General features: G+C 43.0%; 1 protein-coding gene across 1 annotated transcript; it reads left to right on the forward strand.

The window, feature by feature from the left end:
* The first annotated feature begins 17,959 nt into the window (after positions 1 to 17,959).
* LOC123411511 (glycine-rich protein 23-like) lies at positions 17,960 to 19,058 on the forward strand. Its single transcript, XM_045104477.1, has one exon. The coding sequence runs from the start codon at positions 18,045 to 18,047 to the stop codon at positions 18,741 to 18,743; it is 699 nt and encodes a 232-aa protein (XP_044960412.1). The 5' UTR covers positions 17,960 to 18,044; the 3' UTR covers positions 18,744 to 19,058.
* The last annotated feature ends 255 nt before the right edge of the window (positions 19,059 to 19,313 follow it).

The raw sequence follows: 19,313 nt of genomic DNA on the forward strand, positions 1-19,313 counted from the left end.
CCCCAAAGATAAAGGGAAGACCTTCTTTTTAACTTCATCTCTGGGTAAACCTACAAGCTTAAATAATCCACAAATTTCATCCACATATATCAAGTGCATATTAGGATGTTCAGTTCCATCTCGTGCATAAGGATTAGCTAGCAGTTGATCTATCATACCCGAGGAATTTTATAGCCAATATTTTTAGTGGGTGCAGTAGGTTGAGGGGCAACTAATTGTGGTTCCATTCGATGTGAATATACCCCGAACAAACCCCTCAAAGGATTGTTTTCCATAGTAGCAAGTGACAATAAATTTCAGCACGTAGTAATAATTTTTCCTTACCAATTCCCACTTACCAAGAGCGCTTCAATCCCCGGCAACAGCGCCAGAAAAGAGTATTGATGACCCACAAGTATAGGGGATCAATCATTGTCCTTTCTATAAGTAAGAGTGTCGAACCCAATGAGGAGCACAAGGAAATGACAAGTGGTTTTGAGCAAGGTAACTTCTGCAAGCACTTAAATAGCGGTAAGAAGTTGTTTGATAGCAAGATAATTGTAACAACTAACGAGTAGCAATAGTAACAATAAGTGCAGCAAGGTAGCCCAATCCTTTTGTGGCAAAGGACAGGCCAAAACGGTTTCATATAATAGGCAAAGCGTTCTTGATGGCACATAGGAATTTCATTTAGTCACTTTCACCATGTTGGTTTCATTTGTGTTGCTACTTTCATAATTTGATATGTGTGTGGACCGGTGCTTAGGTGTTGTTCTTACTTGAACAAACCTCCTACTTATGATTAACCCCCTCGCAAGCATACGCAACTTCGAGAAAAGTATTAAGATAAAATCTAACCATAACATCAAACAATTGGGTCCAAATCGGTCCCTTACGAAGTAGCGTATAAACTAGGGTTTAAGCTTCTCTCACCTTAGCAACCCATCATCTAATAACTACTCCACAATGCATTCCCTTAGTCCCAAATACGGTGAAGTGTCATGTAGTCGACGTTCACATTACACCACTAATGGAATCACAACATACATATCATCAAAATATCAAACACATATCAAGTTCACATGATTACTTGCAACAAGATTTCTCCTGTGGCCTCAAGAACAAAAGTAACTACTCACAAGTGATAAACGTGCTCAAGATCAGAGTGGTATTAAATAGCATAATGGATCTAAACATATAGTCTTCCACAAAATAAACCATATAGTAATCAACTACAAGATGTAATCAACACTACTAGTCCTCCACACGTACCAATCTAAGGTTCCTGTACAAAGATTGGACACAAGAGATGAACTAGGGTTTGAGAGGAGATGTTGTTGTTGAAGATGTTGATGAGGATTGGCCTCCCAAACTTGAGAGGGTTGTTGGGGATGATGATGGCCTCGATTGCCCCCTCCGGAAGGGAAGTTCACCCATCGGAATCGCTCCGCCGGAGGGCAAAAGTGCTCCTGCCCAAATTCCGCCTCGAGACGGCGGCATTTCATCCTGAAAGTCCTCTCCTTATTGTTTTTCTAGGCCAAAATGACTTATATACCAGAAGAGTGGCACCGGAGGTGGGCCGAGGAGGGCACAACCCACCAAGGCCCGCTTGGGGGCCTGGTGCGCCCTCGTGTCTTGTGCACACCAATTAGCCCCCCTCCGGTACTTATTTGCTCCAGTATTTCTTAAATATTCCATAAAAAATCTCCGTGAAGTTTTAGCTTATTTGGAGATGTGCATAATAAGTTGCTTGACGTAGCTTTTTCCAGGTCCAGAATTCCATCTGCCGACAATCTCCCTCTTTGTGTAAACCTTGCATATTATGAGAGAAAAGGCATTAGAATTACTCCGTAAAGCATTATTATGCATAAAAACATTATAAATAATAGTAAGAAAACATGACGCAAAATGGACGTATCAGTTACCTCTTAAGCTTCCACCACTTCATTCTAGTGACTTTGGCACGCTTGTCCCGCTCGACACAAATCCGAAAGCGGAAGTCAGCAACCACAAGCTTATGCTGAGGGACAACACTCTCCCCAGGTACAACTTACAGTCTAGGCATGCACACGTGTCTTCTCTTCTCGAGAGGATGGAATCAATCTCGTCAGAGTGTTGCCCACTATTGTAAGTCACTAGATGTGATTCTCTCTTCTTAAAGAGGGTGTTAGCTACGATCATGTCGTAGGCTAGCGCAAAGTTTAAGACGTCTTCTTTTTCTTGATTCCTGATGCCATAGCCAAATCTCCCATGCACCCCTTCTAAACTTGTGTTAGATGTGTCCATGTGGCCATTGAGGTCTCCTCCTATGAAGAGTGATACATCTCCAACGTATCTATAATTTTTTATGGTTTCATGCTATTATCTTGTCAAACTTTGGATGTTTTGCATGCCTTTTATATATTTTTTGGGACTAACTTATTAACTCAGTGCCAAGTGCCAGTTCCTGTTTTCCCATGTTTTTGACCCCTTTCAGAGAAGATTTTGAAACGGAGTCCAAACGGAAGAAAATCCCTGAAAAGATTTTTTCTGGAACGGAAGAAGATCGGGAAGCTTGGGAGCCAAGACACGGGAGCCCTAGTGGCCCCACAAGCCCCCACCCCGCGGCCAGGGGGGTAGGCCGCGCCACCCAGGCTTGTGGGCCCCCTGAGCGTCCCCTGACCTAGGGGTTGCGCCCATAAATTCCTTAAAAATCCCAAAAAAGGACATCATCGAAAGTACTTTTCCGCCGCCGCAAGCTTCTGTCTCCGCAAGATCCCATCTGGGGCACGTTCTCGTGCCCTGCCAAAGGGGGGATTCGGACACGGAGGGCTTCTTCATCAACACCATGACCTCTCCGATGATGCATGAGTAGTTCACCATAGACCTACGAGTCCATACCTAGTAAATAGATGGCTTCTTCTCTCTCTTGGATCTTCAATACAAACTTCTCCATGATCTTCATGGAGATCTATCCGATGTAATCTTCTTTTGCGGTGTGTTTGTCGAGATCCGATGAATTGTGGGTTTATGAGCAGATTATCTATGAATCTTATTTGAGTTTCTTCTGATCTCTCTTATGCATGATTTCATATCCTTGTAATTCTCTTCGAGTTGTGGGTTTTGTCTGGCCAACTAGATCTATGATTCTTGCAATGCGAGAAGTGCTTGATTTTGGGTTCATACCGTGCAGTGACCTCACCCAGTAACAGAAGGGGTAGCGAGGCACGCATCGTGTTGTTGCCATCAAGGGTAAAAAGATGGGGTTTTCACCATTGGTTTGAGATTATCCCTCTACATCATGTCATCTTGCTTAAGGCGTTACTCTGTTCGTCATGAACTCAATACACTAGATGCATGATGGATAGCGGTCGATGTGTGGAGTAATAGTAGTAGATGCAGAAAGTATCGGTCTATTTGTCTCGGACGTGATGCCTATATGTATGATCATTGCCTTAGATATCGTCATGACTTTGCGCGGTTCTATCAATTGCTCGACAGTAATTTATTCACCCACCGTGATATTTGCTATTATGAGAGAAGCCCCTAGTGAACACTATGGCCCCCAGGGTCTACTCCACACCATATTTTCAGCCTTACACTTTTTTACTTCGTTGCGCTTTCCGCCTCCACATCTCACTTTGCAAACAATCTTGAAGGGATTGGCACCCCTTTGAAGCATTGGGTGCAAGCTTGTGTGTGTTTGCGCAGGTACTCTGGACTTGACGAGGCCCTCCTTCTGGATCGATACCTTGGTTCTCAAACTGAGGGAAATACTTACTGCTCCTGTGCTGCATCACCCTTTCCTCTTCAAGGAAAAAACCGATGCAAACCAGAGAAGTAACAAGAAGAATTCCTAGCGCCAAGGAAGGACTTTTGTTGCCACAGTAGAAGAATTTCTGGCGCCATTGCCGGGGAAGAAGATCAATTCAAGGACTCATCCAAGTAGGTATCACAAACTCATCTCTTGCATTTACTTTGTTTGCCAGTTGCCTCTCGGTTTCCTCTCCCCCACTTCACCAATTTGCTTTTTTTCAGTTGCCTTTTCGTTTGCCTTTTCGTTCGCCTTTTCTCTCGCCTATTCTCTGTACGTCTGTGTGGGATAGTCTACCCGTTCTCATGGCGAGATCCACCACTTCGAATGATACTCCCGAGAGCGAAGTTCTCAATTTCAAACAAATTGAGGAAGAAAACTTAAAGGACACTTGGTATAGGATTTACAATGCTCAGAGTAGATCTACTCATAAGTAATCCACCACCGTCTTGCTTCGCAGTTTTTATGTGGTTGTTTCTCCTTGGAATAGGTATATTCTTGACACCATCGTAGGTGGAAATTTCTTGGGTAGCCATACCGTCGATTCTTACGGAGCTGTTATAAATTTGGTAGGCTCACCCCCACTCATGGTTAATGGAACTACCTTAACTCTGGAACATGTGATGCGTAGGCTGGACGTTATTGAAAATAAAGTTGCTACTATTGAACTCATTGAGAATTTGGATAAAAAGATCCACAATCAAATCACTCAGTATAGATCCAAGGTGGGAATGGTTTTGAAAAAGTTAAAGGAGAAGGAACCCACAGTTAACGAAAAGCTAGGTCATGATTCCGCTAGGATTGGCAAACTAGAGGATGTTATAACCAACTTGGGTTCCGCTTTTGCCGCTGTGCAGAATACTCCAAATTTTGCCCACAATAAAATCGCCAAGTATGTTTTTGTTCCTAAAAGTAGTGGTGAATCTTCTAGCAAGAAAGATGAAAACCTTAAGATGATAAGTGATCATGCTACTTATGGTTTGAGCACCAAAGACGACGATACGTGATTCTATCGCTTTTATGCCTAGCTAAGGGCGTTAAACAATAGCGCTTGCTGGGAGGCAACCCAATGGATTTATCTTTTTATTTCTGTTTTTTTTACGTCCACACCATCACAATTCTGTTGTGATTGTGTTTTTTGTGTTTGAGCCAAGCAAAACCTTTATGACTAGTCTTGCTAATGGTTGTTTGATCCTGCTGGAAAAAGACAGAAACTTTTCGCTCACGAGATGATTTTTCATTTTTATTCAGAAAGAGCTTTTGAGTTGATTCTTTTTGCTGCTGGTTGACATGCTTTTTTCCCAGGCCGTCGCAATTGTTCAAATTTTTTGAGGTAATAAAAGTATACGAAGTATACAGATTGCTACAGGCTGGTCTATTTTTGACAGATTCTGTTTTTGTTGAGTTGGTTGCTTATTTTGATGAAACTATGGTTAGTATCGGGGGGTACTAGCCATGGAAAAGTGAGAATACAGTAGCCCATCATCAATATAGATATAACTCAAGTTTTCTACAGTACCAAAAGAAGTGGTAGTTTGTTTTCTTGTGCTAATGTTATCACGAGTTTCTGTTTAAGTTTTGTGTTGTGAAGTTTTCAAGTTTTGGGTGATGTTCTCATGGACAAAGAGATAAGGAGTGGAAAGAGATCAAGCTTGGGTATCCCCAAGGCATCCCAAGCCAAATTCAAGGACACCAAAAAGCCTAAGCTTGGGGATGCCCCGGGAAGGCATCCGCTCTTTCGTCTTCAATCCATCGGTAACATTACTTGGAGCTATATTTTTATTCACCACATGATATGTGTTTTGCTTGGAGCGTCTTGTATCTTAGGACTATTTTCCTTTCGTTGTGTCACAATCATCCTTGCTGCACACCTTTTTGAGAGAGAGACATGCACTCATCGTGATTTTGCTAGAATGCTCATAGTGCTTCACTTATATCTTTTGAGCTAGGTACTTTTGCTCTGTGTGCTTCACTTATATATTTTAGAGCACGGCGGGGCGTGATTTGGTAGTTGGCTTATGCTATGAAAGTAGTCCCAAAAGTGATAGATACCCAAAGAGGATGCAAAACCTCCATCTTCATGTGCATTGAATAGAAAGAGAAGTTTTGATTCCTCTCAAATAGTTTTGAGACATGGATTTGGTAATATTAAGAGTTATGTTAGTAGGGTGTTGTGAATCTGGAAATACTTGTGTTGAAGTTAGTGATTCCCGTAGCATGCACGTATGGTGAACCGCTATGTTAGGAAGTCGGAGCATAATTGATCTATTGATTGTCATCCTTTGTGTTGAGGTCGGGATCGCGTGATGGTTTACACCTACCAACCCTTCCCCTCGAAGTATGCGTTTAGCACTTTGTTTCGATTACTAATAAAAGCTTTCGCAACAAGTATGTGAGTTCTTCATGACTAATGTGATCCCATGGTATAGATGCACTTTCACCTTCCACTATTGCTAGCCTCTCTAGTGCCGCGCAATTCTCGCCGGTACACAAACCCACCAAATTCCTTCCTCAAAACAGCCACCATATCTACCTACTATGGCATTTTCATAGCCATTCTGAGATATGTCGCCATGCAACTCCCACTGATCCGTCTCATGACTTGTGTCGTCACTCTCATATTGCCATTGCATGATCGTAATATAGCTAGCGAGATGTTTCAACGTCATACTCCATGCTAGATCGTTGCACATCCCGGTACACTGCCGGAGGCATTTCCTATGGAGTCATCATCATTGTGATCTTTGAGTTGTGAGTAAATAAAAGTGTGATGATCATCATTATTAGAGCATTGTCCCATGTGAGGAAATAAAAAAAAGAGGCCAAAGATCCCCAAAAAATAAAAATAAAAGAGAAAAGAAAAGATAAAAAAAGAGGCCTAAGAGCCCAAATGAAAAAAAAATAGGAGAGAAAAAGAGAGAAGGGACAATGCTACTATCTTTTTCCACACTTGTGCTTCATGGTAGCACCATGTTCTTCATGATTGAAATCCTCTTGCTTTGTCACTACCATATGCTAGTGGGAATCTTCATTATATAACTTGGCTTGTATATTCCAATGATGGGCTTCCGCAAAATTGTCCTAGGTCTTCGTGAGCAAGCAAGTTGGATGCACACCCACTAGTTCTCCTTTTGAGCTTTCACATACTATAGCTCCAGTGCATCTCGTGTATGGCAATCCCTACTCATTCACATTGATATCTATTAATGGGCATCTCCACAGCCTATTGATACGCCGAGTCAATGTGACTATCTCCTCCCTTTTTGTCTCACAACCACCACCACACTCTATTCCACCTATAGTGCTATATCCATGGCTCGCGCTCATGTATCGCGTGATAGTTATAAAAAGTTTGAGAAAGTAAGAGTGCGAAAACAATTACTTGACCAATACCGGGGTTGTGCATGATTTACATTAGTTGTGTGAGGATTATGGAGCATAGCCAGACTATATGATTTTCTAGGGATAACTTTCTTTGGCCTTGTTATTTTGAAAGTTCATAATTACTTTGCTAGTTTGCTTGAAGTATTACTGTTTTCATGTCAATAGCAAAATATTGTTTTGAATCTTACGGATCTGAACATTCATGTCACGTGAAAGAAGTTGCAAAGGACAACTATGCTAGGTAGCATTCCACATCAAAAATTCATTCTTTATCACTTCCCTACTCGAGGACGAGCAGGAGTTAAGCTTGGGGATGCTTGATACGTCTCCAACGTATCTATAATTTTTTATGGTTTCATGCTATTATATTGTCAAACTTTGGATGTTTTGCATGCCTTTGATATATTTTTTGGGACTAACTTATTAACTCAGTGCCAAGTGCCAGTTCCTGTTTTTTCCATGTTTTTGACCCCTTTCAGAGGAGATTTTGAAACGGAGTCCAAACGGAAGAAAATCCCCGAAACGATTTTTTCTGGAACGAAAGAAGATCGGGAAGCTTGGGAGCCAAGGCAGGGGAGCCCCAGGGGCCCCACAAGCCCCCACCCCGCGGCCAGGGGGTAGGCCGCGCCACCCAGGCTTGTGGGCCACCTGAGCGTCCCCTCACCTTGGGGTTGCGCCTATAAATTCCCTAAAAATCCCAAAAGAAAAAGGAGATCATCGAAAGTACTTTTCCGCCGCCGCAAGCTTCTGTCTCCGCAAGATCCCATCTGGGGCACGTTCTGGTGCCCTGCCGGAGGGGGGATTCGGACACGGAGGGCTTCTTCATCAACACCATGACCTCTCCGATGATGCGTGAGTAGTTCACCATAGACCTACGGGTCCATAGCTAGTAACTAGATGGCTTCTTCTCTCTCTTGGAAATTCAATACAAAGTTCTCCATGATCTTCATGGAGATCTATCCGATGTAATCTTCTTTTGCGGTGTGTTTGTCGAGATCCGATGAATTGTGAATTTGTGATCAGATTATCTATGAATCATATTTGAGTTTCTTCTGATCTATCTTATGCATGATTTCATATCCTTGTAATTCTCTTCGAGTTGTGGGTTTTGTCTCGCCAACTAGATCTATGATTCTTGCAATGGGAGAAGTTCTTGGTTTTGGGTTCATACTGTGCGGTGACCTCACGCAGTGACAGAAGGGGTAGCGAGGCACGCATCGTGTTGTTGCCATCAAGGGTAAAAAGATGGGGTTTTCATCATTGGTTTGAGATTATCCCTATACATCATGTCATCTTGCTTAAGGCGTTACTCTATTCGTCATGAACTCAATACACTAGATCCATTCTGGATAGCGGTCGATGTGTGGAGTAATAGTAGTAGATGCAGAAAGTATCGGTCTACTTGTCTCGGACGTGATGCCTATATGTATGATCATTGCCTTAGATATCGTCATGACTTTGCGCGGTTCTATCAATTGCTCGACAGTAATTTTTTCACCCACCATGATATTTGCTATTATGAGAGAAGCCTCTAGTGAACACTATGGCCCCTAGGGTCTACTCCACACCATATTTTCAGCCTTACACTTTTTACTTCGTTGCACTTTCCGCCTCCAGATCTCACTTTGCAAACAATCTTGAAGGGATTGACACCCCTTTTAACCATTGGGTGCAAGCTCGTTTGTGTTTGCGCAGGTACTCTGGACTTGATGAGGCCCTCCTTCTAGATCAATACCTTGGTTCTCAAACTGAGGGAGATACTTACTGCTCTTGTGCTGCATCACCCTTTCCTCTTCAATGGAAAAACCAACGCAAGCCCAATCTCCGTCAACGTGTCAATTTCTGCCGCTCTTGTTTGAGAAGTAGCAGAAGGATTTCTGGCGCCGTTGCTAGGGAGGAAGATCAAGTCAAGAACTCATCCAAGTAAGTGTCACAAACTCATCTCTTGCATTTACTTTGTTTGTCAGTTGCCTCTCGTTTTCCTCTCCCCCACTTCACCAATTTTCCTTTTTCGTTCGCCTTTTCGTTCACCCTTTTTCTCGCCCGCTTTTTGTTTGCTTGTGTGCTTGCTTGCTTGTTGAAGTCACCTTGAACGAAAACACCAAACTTTGTGACTTCTCTAATACTAATAATAGTGATTTTATTAGTACTCCGATTGCTCCCGCCACTAGTGCGGAGTCATACGAAATCAATGCCGCTTTGCTGAATCTTGTTATGAAAGAGCAATTCTCTGGCCTTCCTAGTGAAGATGTCGCATCCCATCTCAATACCTTCATTGAGCTTTGCGATATGCAAAAGAAAAGAGATGTTGATAATGACGTGATTAAATTGAAGCTTTTTCCTTTCTCGTTGCGAGGTCGCGCAAAAACTTGGTTTTCTTCTTTGCCCAAAAATAGTATCGATTCTTGGGATAAGTGCAAAGATGCTTATATATCCAAGTATTTTCCGCCGGCTAAGATAATCTCTCTCTGTAATGATATCATGAATTTCAAGGTACTTGATCATGAGCATGTTGCACAAGCTTGGGAGAGAATGAAATTAATGATTAGAAATTTTCCTGCTCATGGCTTGAGCCTTTGGATGATTATTCAAATCTTTTACGCTGTCTTGAATTTCGCTTCTAGAAATATCTAGGACTCCGCCTCAGGTGGAACATTCATGGAAATCACGTTAGAAGAAGCCACAAAGCTCTTAGACAACATCATGACGAACTACTCTCAGTGGCACACTGAAAGGTCACCTACTAGTAAGAAGGTACACGCTATAGAAGAAATTAACTCGTTGAGTGCTAAGATGGATGAGTTAATAAATTTGGTTGCTAGTAGAAGTGCTCCTTTGGATCCTAATGATATGCCTTTGTATTCTTTGATTGAGAGTAGCAACGCTAGCTTGGACGTTAATTTTGTTGGTAGGAATAACTTTGGCAACAACAACGCTTTTAGAGGAAATTATGTTCCTAGGCCTTTTCCTAGTAACTCCTCTAATAACTTTGGCAACTCCTACAACAATACTCATGGAAATTACAATAGATTACCCTCTGATCTAGAGAGTAATATCAAAGAGTTCATCAACTCTCAAAAGATTTTCAATGCGTCCATAGAGGAAAAACTACTCAAAATTGACGATTTGGCTAAGAGCGTTGATAGGATTTCTTGTGATGTTGATGCTTTGAAAGTTAGATGTGCTCCTCCCAAAATCAACATGGATGAAACTTTGAAAGCTATGCGTGTTTCCATGATTGAGAGCCAAGAAAGAACTGCCCAAATTCGTGCTAGACATGAATGTCTTAAAAAGGCGTGTTCTCGTGATGAGAATCACGAAGATCTTAAAGTGCTTGGTGAGACTCCCATTGAATCTTTGTTTTCTTGTGTCAAACCTAATGATTATGGGGCTGGATATGAATCCACTTTGGTTGAAAAGTGCCCCAATGATTCGGAGTCCATCTATTTTGATGGTAAAAGCATTAAAAGTGGAGTAGAAGACGTTGAAACTTTGAGTAGTAATGAAATTACTACCGTGGATTTCAAGGAATTCAATTATGATAGTTGCTCCTTGATTGAATGCATTTCTTTGATGCAATCCATGTTGAACTCTCCACGCGCTTATAGCCAAAACAAAGCCTTTACCGATCAAATCATCGAAGCTATGCTAAAAGCTCTTGAAGAGAAACTTGAATTGGAAGTCTCTATTCCTAGAAAGCTTCATGATGAGTGGGAACCTACCATCAAAATCAAAATCAAAAACTATGAGTGCAATGATTTGTGTGATGTGTGTGCTAGTGTTTCTGCGATTCCAAAGTCTTTATGTGATATTCCGGGTTTTAATGAGATTGAAGAGTGTTCTCTTAATTTGCATCTTGCTGATTCTACTATCAAGAAACCCATGGGAAGGATCAATGATGTTCTTATTATTGCAAATAGGAACTATGTACCCGTGGATTTCATTGCGCTTGACATTGATTGCAATCCTACATGCCCTATTATTCTTGGTAGACCTTTCCTAAGGACTATCGCTGCTATCATCGATATGAAGGAAGGGAATATTATATTTCAATTTCCTTTAAGGAAGGGCATGTAACACTTTCCTAGAAATAAAATAAGATTGCCATATGAATCCATGATGAGGGCTACTTATGGTTTGAGCACCAAAGACGACGATACGTGATTCTATCGCTTCTATGCCTAGCTAAGGGCGTTAAACAATAGCGCTTGTTGGGAGGCAACCCAATGAATTTATCTTTTTCTTTCTGTTTTGTTGCGTCCACACTTTCATAATTCTGTTTTGATTGTGTTTTTTGTGTTTCTTTTTGTGTTTGAGCCAAACAAAACCTTTATGATTAGTCTTGGTAATGGTTGTTTGATCCTGCTGGAAAAAGACAGAAACTTTTCGCTCGCGAGATGATTTTTCATTTTTATTCAGAAAGAGATTTTGAGTTGAAACTTTTTGCTGCTGATTGATATGCTTTTTCCCTAGACCGTAGTAATTTTTTAGATTTTGTGAGGTACCAGAAGTATACGAAGTATACAGATTGCTACAGACTGGTCTGTTTTTGACAAATTCCGTTTTTGTTGAGTTGGTTGCTTGTTTTGATGAAACTATGGTTAGTATCAGGGGGGGGGGGGGTACTAGCCATGGAAAAGTGAGAATACAGTAGCCCATCATCAATATAGATGGAATTCAAGTTTGCTACAGTACCAAAAGAAGTGGTAGTTTGTTTTCTTGTACTAATGTTATCACAAGTTTCTCTTTAAGTTTTGTGTTGTGAAGTTTTCAAGTTTTGGGTGATGCTCTCATGGACAAAGAGATAAGGAGTGGAAAGAGCTCAAGCTTGGGGATGCCCAAGGCATCCAAAGCCAAATTCAAGGACACCAAAAAGCCTAAGTTTGGGGATGTCCCGGGAAGGCATCCCCTCTTTCGTCTTCAATCCATCGGTAACATTACTTGGAGCTATATTTTTATTCACCACATGATATGTGTTTTGCTTGGAGCGTCTTGTACCATAGGATTCTTTTCTTTTTGTTGTGTCACAATAATCCTTGCTGCACACCTTTTTGAGAGAGAGAGACACATGCACTCATCGTGATTTTGCTAGAATTCTCATTGTGCTTCACTTTTATCTTTTGAGCTAGATACTTTTGCTCTTGTGCTTCACTTATATCTTTAGAGCACGGCGGTGCGTGATTTGGTAGTTGGCTTATGCTATGAAAGTAGTCCCAAATGTCATAGGTACCCAAAGAGGATACAAAAACCTCCATCTTCATGTGCATTGAATATAAAGAGAAGATTTGATTCCTCTCCTTTAGTTTCGAGACGTGGATTCGGTAATATTAAGAGTTATGTTAGTAGGGTGTTGTGAATCTAGAAATACTTGTGTTGAAGTTGGTGATTCCCGTAGCATACACGTATGGTGAACCACTATGTTAGGAAGTCGGAGCATAATTGATCTATTGATTGTCATCCTTTGTGTTGAGGTCGGGATCGCGCGATGGTTAACACCTACCAACCCTTCTCCTCGGAGTATGCGTTTAGCACTTTGTTTTGATTACTAATAAAAACTTTCGCAACAAGTATGTGAGTTCTTTATGACTAATGTTGAGTCCATGGATTATACGCACTTTCACCCTTCCACCATTGCTAGCTTCTCTAGTGCCGCGCAACTCTCGCCGGTGCACAAAACCACCATATGCCTCCCTCAAAAGAGCCACCATACCTACCTATTATGGCATTTTCATAGCCATTCCGAGATATATTGCCATGCAACCTTCACCGTTCCGTCTCATGACTTGTGCCATCATTGTCATATTGCTTTGCATGATCGTAAGATAGTTAGCATGATGTTTTCATGGCTTGTCCGTTTATTGATGTCATTGTTATGCTAGATCATTGCGCGAGGCGTTTCCTATGGAGTCATCCTTGTTCTAAGCTTTGAGCTTTGAGTAAATAAAAAGTGTGATGACCATCATTATTAGAGTATTGTCCCATGTGAGAAAAAAAGAGGCCAAAGAGCCGAAAAACAAAAAAAAAGAAAAGAAAAGAAAAGAAAAAAAGAGGCCTAAGAACCCAAATAAAAAAAGAGAGAAAAAGAGAGAAGGGACAATACTACTATCTTTTTCCATACTTGTGCTCCATGATAGCACCATGTTCTTCATGATTGAGAGCTTCTTGCTTTGTCACTACCATATTCTAGTGGGAATCTCATTATATAACTTGGCTTGTATATTCCAATGATGGGCTTCCTCAAAATTGCCCTAGGTCTTCGTGAGCAAGCAAGTTGGACGCACACCCACTAGTTTTCCTTTTGAGCTTTCACATACTTATAGCTCTAGTGCATCCTTTGTATGGCAATCCCTACTCATTCACATTGATATCTATTAATGGGCATCTCCGTAGCCTTTTGATACGCCGAGTCAATGTGACCATCTCCTCCTTTTTGTCTCACAACCACCACCACACTCTATTCCACCTATAGTGTTATATCCATGGCTCGCGCTCATGTATTGCGTGATAGTTATAAAAAGTTTGAGAACGTAAGAGTGCGAAAACAATTATTTGGCCAATACCGGGGTTGTGCATGAATTACATTAGTTGTGTGAGGATTATGGAGCATAGCCAGACTATATGATTTTCTAGGGATAACTTTCTTTGGCCTTGTTATTTCGAGAGTTCTTGATTACTTTGCTAGTTTGCTTGAAGTATTACTGTTTTCATGTCAATAGCAAAATATTGTTTTGAATCTTACGGATCTGAACATTCATGTCACGTGAAAGAAGTTGCAAAGGACAACTATGCTAGGTAGCATTCCACATCAAAAATTCATTCTTTATCACTTCCCTACTCGAGGACGAGCAGGAGTTAAGCTTGGGGATGCTTGATACGTCTCCAACGTATCTATAATTTTTGATGGTTTCATGCTATTATATTGTCAAACTTTGGATGTTTTGCATGCCTTTGATATATTTTTTGGGACTAACTTATTAACTCAGTGCCAAGTGCCAGTTCCTGTTTTTTCCATGTTTTTGACCCCTTTCAGAGGAGATTTTGAAACGGAGTCCAAACGGAAGAAAATCCCCGAAAAGATTTTTTTTGGAACGGAAGAAGATCGGGGGACTTGGGAGCCAAGCCAGAAAAGCCCCAGGGGCCCCACAAGCCCCCACCCCGCTGCCAGGGGGGGCGCGCCATGCAGGCTTGTGGGCCCCCTGGAGGTCCCCTGACCTAGATCTTGCGCCTATATATTCCCAAATATTCCCAAAAAGAATCAGGGGAGCATCGTAATCACTGTTCCGCTGCCGCAAGCTTTTGTCTCCGCAAGATCCCATCTGGGGCACGTCCTGGTGCCCTACCGGAGGGGGGATTCGGACACGGAAGGCTTCTCCATCAACACCATGACCTCTTCGATGATGCGTGAGTAGTTCACCATAGACCTACGGGTCCATAGCGAGTAACTAGATGGCTTCTTCTCTCTCTTGGATCTTCAATACAAAGTTCTCCATGATCTTCATGGAGATCTATCCGATGTAATCTTCTTTTGCGGTGTGTTTGTCGAGATCCGATGAATTGTGCATTTATGATCAGATTATCTATGAATCTTATGTGAGTTTCTTCTGATCTCTCTTATGCATGATTTCATATCCTTGTAATTCTCTTCGAGTTGTGGGTTTTGTCTCGCCAACTAGATCTATGATTCTTGCAATGGGAGAAGTGCTTGGTTTTGGGTTCATACCATGCGGTGACCTCACCCAGTGACAGAAGGGGTAGCGAGGCACGTATCGTGTTGTTGCCATCAAGGGTAAAAATATGGGGTTTTCATCATTGGTTTGAGATTATCCCTCTACATCATGTCATCTTGCTTAAAGCATTACTCTGTTCGTCATGAACTCAATACACTAGACGCATGCTGGATAGCGCTCGATGTGTGGAGTAATAGTAGTAGATGCAGAAAGTATCGGTCTACTTGTCTCGGACGTGATGCCTATATGCTAGATCATTGCCTTAGATATCGTCATGACTTTGCGCGGTTCTATCAATTGCTCGACAGTAATTTGTTCACCCACCGTAATACTTGCTATTTTGAGAGAAGCCTCTAGTGAACACTATGGCCCCCAAGATCTACTCCACACCATATTTTCAGCCATACACTTTTTACTTCGTTGCACTTTCCGCCTTCAGATCTTACTTTGCAAACAATCTTGAAGGGATTGACAACCCCTTTGGAGCGTTGGGTGCAAGCTTGTTTGTGTTTGCGCAGGTACTCTGGAATTGACGAGACCCTCCTTCTTGATCGATACCTTGGTTCTCAAACTGAGGGAAACACTTACTGCTCTTGTGCTGCATCACCCTTTCCTCTTCAAGGGAAAAATTAACGCAAGCCCAATCTCCATCAACGTGTCAATTTCTGGCGCTGTTGTTTGAGAAGTGGCACTCCTGTGCTGCATCACCCTTTCCTCTTTAAGGGAAAAACCGACGCAAACCAGAGAAGTAACAAGAAGAATTCCTAGCGCCAAGGAACAGGGCCGGCTCTGTGATTTCAAAGGCCCCAGTGCGAAGTCCACCAATGGGCCCAATAAAGAGAAAAATCCTATTCGATACATGAACATGTATAATTGCTATAAATTAATAAAAGTAATCATTTTTACTAATTTGTTTTTGTTATTTTCCGTGCCTTTGTTCCAAACCAAGTATCATGAAAGTTACAACCCGCAAAAAATATATAGGAGTAGCATGCTAACCTCCACTAATCATGGGAAACGAGACTTTTTCGTGCATTTTTTGACGCAAGATCATCAATGAGAGTGTCAAGATTAATACTATCCACCATATTCTTCTCAATGCAGCACATGGCCAAACCATTCAGTCTTTCTTGGGACATTGTTGACCTCAAATAATTTTTCAGTAGCTTTGGTTTTGGGAAACTCCTTTCAGCTGATGCAACAATCACGATTACGGTCAAAAGTATATGATAAGCAATTGAGACAGTTGGATAACAATCCGCATCTCTAAAAAATCAGACATTTAGATAACAATCCACATCTCTAACATACGGGTGTGGCTGCTTTGCTGGGCTTAGAGTCAGAGCTAGTTGGGCTGGGTCGCTGGGGTTGGACATGAGTCATTACTGTTTTTTGATCACCTCTACTGTATAAATATGTAATATATACATATTGCATATATACTATGGGCCCCTCTTTAGGCCGGGCCCCGGGCCGTCACACCTCTCGCACTGGGCTAAAGCCGGTCCTGCCAAGGAAGATTTTTGTTGCCGCAACAAAGAGCCTCTCGCCAATTGGTACACTCCTAACCATGTCCTCCAAGCCTTCCCAGAACTCCCTGTTGGTGTTCTCATTGTGGCCTACTTGCAGGGCATACGCCCTAATAACATTGAGAACTAAGTCCCCAACTACCAGCTTGACCAGGATAATCCGGCCCCCACGTCTCTTGACGTCTACCACTCCATACTTGAGGTTCTTGCTGATCAAGATGCCTACTCTATTTATGTTTGCAATCGTCCCCGTGTAACACAACTTGAAGCCGGTACCCTCCACCTCCTTCGCCTTCTGTCCCCTCCATTTGATCTCTTGGACGCAAAGGATATCAACTCCTCTCCTCACTGCTGTATCAACTATCTCCCGAAGCTTACCTGTTAGAGACCCTACATTCCAGCTACCTAAGCAAAACCTCCTAGGCTCGGCTAGCTTCCTTACACTTTGCACTCGTCGAGTCAAATGCGAAGACCCTTGCACATTTGCCACTACACTGGGGTGCCGATGTAGCGCGCCACTAAGGATGCGACGATCCGATCCTTGCTCACTTGCCATTGTATCCAGATCACGATATGGCGCGCCATTTGGGGGATGACAGCCAGGCCCTTGCCCATTTCCCACCACACCCGGGTTCCGATGTGGCGCGTCGCTGAGAGGGTTACACCCCAACGAAAATCTTTTGAGTTTCATCTTCATAAGAGTGGCTGAGTTTTGATGTTGGCTTGCCAACCCTATCACAACCCTCCTTCTTTACCTGGGCTTGGGACCGGCTATGTTGAGACAACATAGACGGAGTTCGCTTGCGTCTGTATTGTATTAAAAGAAAATTAAAGATTATCTCTGCATATACATAAAGGATGTTTGAAAAACATGGGGATCTCGTCAAAGGAAACATGTTTAGGAGAGCCTTTGAAGAACTATTTTTGGCTCAACTCCCCTTAAACAGTACTACTAATAATATTTTTCCTGATGAAAGAGCTACTTCCTCCGTCCAGAAATACTTGTCCTAGAGATGAATGTATCTAGACTTATTTTAGTTATAAATACATTCATTATATACATTTTTGGGACAAGTATTTTCGGACGGAGGGAGTATTGAAGATGTCGTGACTACACATACAAGAGGATTACGGGATGAGGGGATTACAGGGTGTCATGGCAGGTTCTAATTGGTCAATAGCAGAGGCATGGGCCAACCTCCTTGGAAATCAGGGGGGCATGTTTAAAAAGTTTGAAAGGAACCTGTAGAACCCCTGTATGTCTAGCATTTTTGTTGCTGGATGCATGTAGATTAGTTCAAGCGATTACCCATCTTCTGAATTAAAAATGAGTAAACCTCCAAAATTTCACCGCTGTCACCCACGATCTGCACGCAGTGCCTGCCAAGGTTCAAGTAGAAACCAAACAGTGCACCTAGCCCACGGGTTGAAGCAGGCCTGCCTTATCGTGGATCTACGCATGTGTCATCCTATCACGGACTCCTGTCCCATTCCGCCCATCTCCCGAAGAATACCACCTTTGTATCTCGTGGCTACCTCTATATAACGCCAAGACTAGATAGCCAGACTCACACACTCGCAGTAGCTAGCATAGCTAGGTGCTTGACCTAGCTACAACCTCCCGTGGCCAATATGGCGTCCAAGGTGTCGGCTTCATGTGGCCTCTTCCTTGCCCTTAACCTCCTCTTGTTTGCAGTGACCAGTGCCTGCCCAAGCTGCGGCGACTCGGGCAACAATGGTGGCCACGGGAGCAGAGGCGGTGGGAGAGGTGGTGGCGGTGGAAGTGGCAGCGGCGGCGGAGGGCATGGAGGCGGGGGCGGCGGAGGCCAAGGCGGCGGCAGCGGAGGATATGGAGGCGGAAGCGGAGGGGGTGGAGGAAGTAGCGGTGGCGGGATCATTGGCGGCGGTCCTGGCGGTGGGATCATCGGCGGCGGTCCAGGCGGTGGCATCATCGGCGGAGGCCCTGGTGGCGGGATCATCGGCGGCGGGAGCGGTGGTGGTGGCAGTGGCGGCGGCGGCGGTGGCGGGTATGGAGGAGGAGGCGGCGGCGGGACGAGCGGGTGGTATGGCAAGTGCCCGACCGACGCGCTGAAGCTGCACGTGTGCGCCAATGTGCTGGATCTGATCAAGGCGAAGGTGGGCGTGCCTCCGTTGAATGACCGGTGCTGCCCGCTGCTCAACGGGCTCGTCGACCTGGACGCCGCGATCTGCCTCTGCACCGCCATCAAGGCCGACGTGCTAGGCATCCACATCAACCTCCCCATCCACCTCAGCCTCATCCTCAACTTCTGCGGCAAGGGCGTCCCGACCGGCTTCATGTGCCCGACCTAATCCCAGTGATAGCATTGAGTTCGTCGTATGATCTCCCACAAAGAAAAGGGGATGCGAGAGGTCACGTCCATGCATGCATGCATGATTTCGACGAAGTGCATGCATACGTTCAATTATTTGCTTTGCTTTAGTTGTTTTGTATTGTTTCGCAAACGTTTGAGTCGTAGCTTGTGCTAGTGGCCATTGCATTTTACTTTGCGATGGAATGTGTCCGCTTGTTGTTGGTGTTGTTATTGTGACAAATTATCTTTTCCTAATTATTGAATTTTGAAAGATGCATATCATCTAATGGATTGATTTAGTATTTCCATGATACATACTCCCTCCGTTTCTAAGTAGTACTCCCTCCGTACCTAAATATAAATCTTTTAAGATTTTTTACTAGGTGTCCATATGCGGAGCAAAATAAGTGAATCTATACTATAAAGTATGTCTATATACATCCGTATGTACTCCATTAGGAAAATCTTTAGAAAGGCTTATATTTAGAAACGGAGGGAGTATAAGACATTTTAAAAATTTCACTATCAACTACATACGAAGCAAAATGAATGAATTTACATTCCAAAA

This window comes from Hordeum vulgare, chromosome 1H (assembly GCF_904849725.1).
Source record: "Hordeum vulgare subsp. vulgare chromosome 1H, MorexV3_pseudomolecules_assembly, whole genome shotgun sequence".
NCBI lineage: Eukaryota > Viridiplantae > Streptophyta > Magnoliopsida > Poales > Poaceae > Hordeum > Hordeum vulgare.

Bases quoted from the DNA above. Each gene is read 5' to 3' on its own strand.
- LOC123411511 (XM_045104477.1), top strand. From the start codon at position 18,045: ATGGCGTCCAAGGTGTCGGCTTCATGTGGCCTCTTCCTTGCCCTTAAC.